This window comes from Brachyhypopomus gauderio, chromosome 20, assembly GCF_052324685.1.
Source record: "Brachyhypopomus gauderio isolate BG-103 chromosome 20, BGAUD_0.2, whole genome shotgun sequence".
Classification (NCBI taxonomy): Eukaryota; Metazoa; Chordata; class Actinopteri; order Gymnotiformes; family Hypopomidae; genus Brachyhypopomus; species Brachyhypopomus gauderio.
The window spans coordinates 3,725,903-3,732,893 of record NC_135230.1 but is presented as its reverse complement, the minus strand read 5'-3'; the positions used below and the strand labels follow the sequence as shown (position 1 = coordinate 3,732,893).

The window sequence follows — 6,991 nt, the reverse complement described above, 5'->3', positions numbered from 1 at the left end:
CAGACTTGGGACTTGACTTGACTGTTGCCTGTCTTGACTTGAGACTTGACTTGGGACTGGAGGATAAAGACTTGGACTTACTTGAGACTTGCAAAACACTGACTTGGTCCCACCTCTGGTTTGTATAGGGTAAGGGCCTTTATTGAGGGTAAACACAGGGCAGTAGGCTCACCCTTAGAATCCGACGGACGGATTTTACGTCCAAAATACACCTCGTTTTCTCAGCTAAATTAAGGCGAACTTGTACTTCTGCGTCAAACCTACGATGTAGTGGGACATGTTTTTTGTGTACGAAATGTTAAGCCCAATTTTTTAAGTTGCTACTTGTTTGCACATTGTATTTGTAGTCTTTGACATTTGATTTATAAGTGATATATAAAAACAATTGATAATCAAACTTTGACAGCGTTCTTTAATTAATTCAAAACACAATACTTGTACTTTTTACTTTGAGTACTTGAGTAATACATTTTTGAATAAACTACTTGCAAAACTTAAGTACAAAAAATGCTGAATACTTCGGTACTTCCACTTAAGTAAAGTTTTTAAAGAACACTTCAACTTCTACTCAAGTCAGTTTTTTGATAGAGTACTTGTACTTTTACTCAAGTATGGGTAATACTTTATACAACACTGCTTAGTTTACATCATATAGACCACTATCCTTTAAACCTCAATTACAATGTCAATATTTACTTTTTACGTCAGACATCACTTTCTGTGGCAGTGATACATAGATATGTTTACCCATGTTAAACAGTAACTAAAAACAAATTCATAATTGACTACTTCACATTTTTCACCAATGCTTTACAATTTCATAGTGCAAAAGACATATTATGAACTTCAGCAGACAAAAAAAGCATGTGGTGTGTTTAAAAGCTCTTCAGGTCATGTGGTTTGAAGTTCTTCATGGGATGTGGTTTTGACTGCTACCTAATTGGGTCCCGTAGGAATGCGCTGGTGTCTTTGTAATATTCTCTGCAGAGTACGGCTTTTCTCTTGTATGAACGCGCTGGTGTCGGTAAAAATTGTGTTGCGCCGAAAAACTCTTCCCACATTCTGAGCACTGATACGGCTTCCCTCTTGTGTGAATGTGCTGGTGACGGCGGAGATGCCTCCGTTGCCTGAAACTTGTACCACACTCTAAGCACTGATACGGCTTCTCTCCTGTGTGAATGCGCTGATGTTGTTTTAAATTACCCTGTTGAGTAAAGCTCTTCCCACAATCTGAGCAATGATACGGCTTCTCTCCTGAGTGAATGCGCTGGTGTTGGAGGAGATGACTCCATCGACTGAAACGTGTACCACACTCTAAGCAGTGAAACGGCTTCTCTCCCGTGTGAATGCGCTGATGTCGGTTAAGATTTTGTTGCGCTGAAAAATTCTTCCCACATTCTGAGCACTGATACGGCTTCTCTCCTGTGTGAATGCGCTGGTGATTGCGGAGATGCCTCCGTTGACTGAAACTTGTACCACACTCTAAGCAGTGATACGGCTTCTCTCCTGTGTGAATGCGCTGATGTTCTTTTAAAGTACTCCGTTTACAAAAACTCTTCCCACACTCTGAGCACTGATACAGCTTCTCTCCTGTGTGAATGCGCTGGTGATGGCGGAGATTATCCCGTTGAGAGAAACTCTTCCCGCACTCTGAGCACTGATACGGCTTCTCTCCTGTGTGAATGCGCTGGTGAAGGCGGAGACTACCCCGTTGAGTGAAACTCTTCCCACACTCTAAGCACTGATACGGCTTCTCTCCTGTGTGAATGCGCTGATGTTGTTTTAAATTACCCTGTTCAGTAAAGCTCTTCCCACAATCTGAGCATTGATACGGCTTCTCTCCTGAGTGAATGCGCTGGTGTTGGAGGAGATGACTCCATCGACTGAAACTTGTACCACACTCTAAGCAGTGATACGGCTTCTCTCCTGTGTGAATGCGCTGGTGACGGTAAAAATTGTGTTGCGCCGTAAAACTCTTCCCACACTCTAAGCAGTGATACGGCTTCTCTCCTGTGTGAATTTGCTGATGTTCTTTTAAAGTACTCTGTTTAGAAAAACTCTTCCCACAATCTGAGCAACAATACGGCTTCTCTCCTGTGTGAATGCGCTGGTGTTGGAGGAGACTACCCTGTTGAGTGAAACTCTTCCCACACTCTGAGCAACAATACGGCTTCTCTCCTGTGTGAATGCGCTGGTGTTGGAGGAGATTACCCAGTTGAGTGAAACTCTTCCCACACTCTGAGCAACAATACGGCTTCTCTCCTGTGTGAGTGCGCTGGTGTATGTAAAGTGTTCTTAGCTGACTAAAACTCTTCCCACACTCTGAGCAGTGATATGGCTTCTCTCCTGTGTGAAAGCGTTGATGTTGTTTGAAATTACTCTGTGCTCTAAAACTCATTCCACACTCTGAGCAGTGATACGGCTTCTCTCCTGTGTGAATGCGCTGGTGTCGGTGTAGACTACTCGGTTGAGTGAAACTCTTCCCACACTCTAAGCAACAATATGGTTTCTCTCCTGTGTGGGTGCGCTGGTGTTCTTTGAAATAATTCTTTTCTTTAAAACACTTCCCACACTCTGAGCACTGATACGGCTTTTCTCCTGTGTGAATGCGCTGGTGTCTGTGTAGACTACCCAGTTGAGTGAAACTCTTCCCACACTCTGAGCAACAATACGGCCTCTTTTTTGTGTGTGTGCGCTGGTGACTTCGGAGATAACACTGTTGAGTGAAACTCTTCCCACACTCTGAGCAGTGATATGGCCTCTCTCCTGTGTGAATGCGATTATGTCTTTCAAGATCAATCTGAAGAATAAAACCCTTTTCACACACTAAGCACTGAAAAGGCTTCTCTCCTGTGTGAATTAGCTGATGTCGGTAAAAACGACTTTTTTGAGTAAAACCTTTCCCACACTCTGAGCAGTAATACGGCTTTACTCCTGTGTGAATGCGCTGGTGTTGGCGGAGATTACCCTGTTCAGTAAAACACTTCCCACACTCTGAGCAGTGAAATCTCTCCTTTTCAAATTTAATTTCTCCTGATTTCCGCATTCTGACATAATCCTCGTGGTGGCAATTCCTGATGTGCTTGTGGAGGTAAACTTGAGCTGTGTAGGAAAATGGACACACAGGGCAGGAGAAGAGCTGCGAATGGACGCCATTCATTTCTAGAGAAAAAAGACATCAGTGTGAAATGTATTATAATTATGACAAATTTTAGGAGTGGAATGATAAATATTATACTATTTCACGTCAAATAAAATTTAAGTGCAATAATGAAACAAAAACTCAAAACTGCCTGTAAATGTCTTAACCTCAGCAAATTTTCAGTCCCGTTTATCCTGATAACACAATGACCTACACAGCTTTTGCAGGTCAAAGGCCCCAAACTCACTTTGTGAGCTTGATATCTGAATTAGGAATGTTGAGCTAAATCAAATGTGCTAAAGTAGGGCAAACTCTCACCTGATATTATACATTTAAGATTAAATGAGCAAAACAAAATCACAACCTTCTGTAGAACACTGTTTGTTCCAGAGGAAGTCAAATGTGAAGTTGATATCTTCAGCGTTCTTGTCTCCGTACCACACCAGAAGCTCCTGTCCTGATTCAATGGGTCGACAACAACGGTAGAAAATCTCCCCATAACACTGAAAAGCTGCCAGATTCTGCTCATCATCATTACGAGCACAATTCACATATCTGAGAGAAAACACAAACACCATGATGAGAGGGATGCATAAGATTGCAGGAGGATTTATAACCAAGTCAGATATTTATAACAGACAATCAACAGTCAATTAACTGCAGACTACTGCATCCTCTACCTCATCCAATTAGAGTGAGTCTCTCTCTTCACATCTATGTACTCATCACACTGGTTGATCTTGGATATCTGCAAAAACAAAATTTTATTCATGTGGCTCACAAAACATTTGTAAAAGCAAAATAAATCGTTGGCAACTGATGCATTAACATTAAAGTATCTCAAAACACACACTTTATTCAAGGTTGTACTACATAAGTTCAGACGTTATTCAGAGAGAATTTTATACCAGGTTCCATGTGTGACATGGTAACTGATATTTTTCAAATAAACATTTTTGAGTGTTTACTGACCGGAATAGTCTGACCCTTGTTAAACACTCCCAATCCAGCATCAGGAATACTGGACTTCCGAACCTCCAGACCAGAGGGAAGTGTCTCTCTGGCTGGATCTGTGACCCCCACAGGAACAGTTGTACCTGGGAAGATGAAAGGTGAATTGTGAACCTCACATGTATCGTTGAAATAAAATCTCTGCTCCTGAAAGTCTGGAATAGCAGGAGACGAGAAAGAAAAGAACTGATACCGAGAGAGACCTCATTTAAAACTATAACATATAGTGGTGTCAATTCCAGGTTCATAGATTAAAAGGCCTCACTAGGATTTTGCTCAAGCTTAATAGATTTTCTAATTAGCAATCCAGGTAAAATTAGTGGAATCAACACAATCCAGGAAGCCTGAGTAAAATCCTTTAATCTATGAACCTGGAATTGACACCTCTTATAACAGATAGACTGCTAAAGCTTTAACATTAGGGCACTACAATACACAATAACAGTACAGTTAAACTGAAAATGTGATGTTCCAACATTAATTGGAAAATCATACATGACTGTCAAGAGAACAAAAGTCTGATGAATTTGGATGAAAAAATTGCATTTGTCAAACAGTTTTCAGTACAGGACATCATACAGGAGAATGAGATGGAAATGTCTGCTTTGGTGCACCACTCCTTGAAGAAATGAAGAAAAACAAAAGAGTGCAAGATGGCCACGTAATATTCAGTGATGATAATGATTCCAAAACGGCCTATCAAGAGTAGAGGGCAGCGAATGGGCAATCGGGTTAACATTTAATTTCATAGGTGTGGGTGTGTGTGTGTGTGAGAGAGAGAGAGAGAGAGAGGAGACAGTTCCATAAGATGCCTCTTGCAATATACACTCATCAGTGAAAGTATAACACACACACACACCACATTTCTATATGCTAACCTGACATATGGGATCTGGGCTTCTTCTGGACAGTTCCATTCTGGTGGTCCATAGGGGTGCTGAGGTGCACAGAGACTGATGTCCCTCCCTCATCTGCAGTGGTACAGGCCTCTGTCTTCATATCCTTATAGATGTAATGATCAAAGAAAAAAACTGCTCATTTACCAAATAATTTGTTATGAAACAAACTCAGACAGAGTTGAATCACTGTAGTTTCCGTACTATAGAGCGCACCCCAATATAAGCTGCATCTACCAAGTTTTTGTTTTAATGGAAAATGTTGTATAAGCCGCACCGGGCTATAAGCCGCATATATCTACTGAACTGAATACAGTGAGTCCCCGCTTACGACGGGTCTGGTTAACGACAGACTGGAGTTATTTTGCGCGATGCGCAGAGGAGCAGTGGCAGCACAGTGGAGTGTTGTGTACGATAAGCTGATGCAGCGCAGCCTTGACCGCAGCCCATCTCGGCAACGCAATCGCTTTCTCACGCTGTACACACGCACAAGAACATGGTTAGTTTTTTCTATAGCCTACTGTATTTACGATTAAAGCGTATCTAAATCTAGGATCACGCTTAAAGACGAAAGCTGCTTTACGACGGACTTTTCAGTCTCTAACGACATCGTTAAGCAGGGACTCACTACATTTAACTGAACTGATCAACTTCTGAACGGTGCCTGTAGTATTTCATGTGCGACAGTTTTAGCTTTCAGCCGGTGTTGTGTTGAATTCTGACTGCCCTCGTTTATCTGCGCATAAAGACGCTACAGATTATATTGTCGATTAATGTTTCTATGCATTAATAAGAGCTAGACTTTAATTATCCATCACAGCAAACGACATCATCTATGTCCAAAGCCACACTGGCTTAAGGGTGTTAATTATTTTAAGTAAAATACACACTAGCTATACCGAAGTTCACCTCTGACCACGATTTTGCAGTATTACTGCAGTATAATGTCTTAATATCTAGTTGGGACAAAACTAGAGTGCTCAATGAAATAAGTTATAGTCACTGTAACTCCCTAATATCTTCTGTAGCGTCTTTATTCGTCTGCAAGCAAGGGGACTCAGAATTTGGCACAACACATGTTGGTTTGAAAAAATTTCTCAGTCGTGCCTGCTGCTTGCATGTGCTAAATTAAAATTAGCACTTTCTTCTTTGATTTACAACTTTAACCTATAACCTATAAATTAAAAAAATACATGAAATAACATTTTATGACCACCTTCTTAATCTACACTTACTGTTCATTTTATTGTTTGTTTACCATGCAAGAGGTCTTTGTAGTTCTATGATTAAACACTGTAGTCATTTGTTTCTCTACATACTTCATCCTCCTTTCACACCGTTTCTTCAATAGTCAGGACACCCTAAGGACCACCACAGACGGGTATTATTTGGGTGGCGGATCATTCTTATCACTTCAGCGACATTAACATGGTGGTGATGTATTAGTGTACGTGGTGCTGGTGTGAGTGGATCAGATAGCAGTGCAGCTGTGTCACAGATGGACTGAGAGAAGTTCACCACCCAAAAACATGCAGTCCAGAGTGACCAACACATACTGTACAGCAACAGACAAGCCATCATCTCTGACTATAACTACAAGGTGACCAACATGTCCACCAGCTGCTCTGTGCTGGTCCTGTTGGGGTCCTGAATGGGTGAAAGGGGGAGAGTGTGTAATTGTGGAACTACAAAGTGCCCCTACATGGTAAACAAAACTGACATAATGCATAAAGTTTTGTACAGTGTACAGTGGATTTTGAAAATATATGTGGTAATAGTTTTCAACTAATTAAGTGACTGAAAAGTACAATCATAATCATACATACATGGAAGAGGACTAACTCTTGAATAATGACTATGCTGCAAATAATATTGAAGAAACAATTTTGCCCTGGCATCTAAAGACACAGAACATAACTTACATTTCCACTCCATTTAATGA

The 6,991-nt window shown here is 41.0% G+C and overlaps 1 protein-coding gene across 4 annotated transcripts in view; it reads right to left on the bottom strand.

Moving 5' to 3' along the window:
- Positions 1-394: 394 nt before the first annotated feature.
- Positions 395-6,991, bottom strand: part of LOC143484148 (uncharacterized) — a 30,997-nt gene continuing 24,400 nt past the window's right edge. For all 4 annotated transcript variants that reach the window (XM_076982716.1, XM_076982717.1, XM_076982715.1 and 1 more), the window contains 5 exons: positions 5,032-5,155; positions 4,115-4,239; positions 3,823-3,890; positions 3,507-3,697; positions 395-3,162 (listed from right to left, as the gene is read on the bottom strand). In XM_076982716.1, coding sequence (XP_076838831.1) covers positions 911-3,162; positions 3,507-3,697; positions 3,823-3,890; positions 4,115-4,239; positions 5,032-5,155 — 2,760 coding nt within the window. In that variant the 3' untranslated portion in view covers positions 395-910. The remainder of the gene's footprint in view (positions 3,163-3,506; positions 3,698-3,822; positions 3,891-4,114; positions 4,240-5,031; positions 5,156-6,991) is intronic.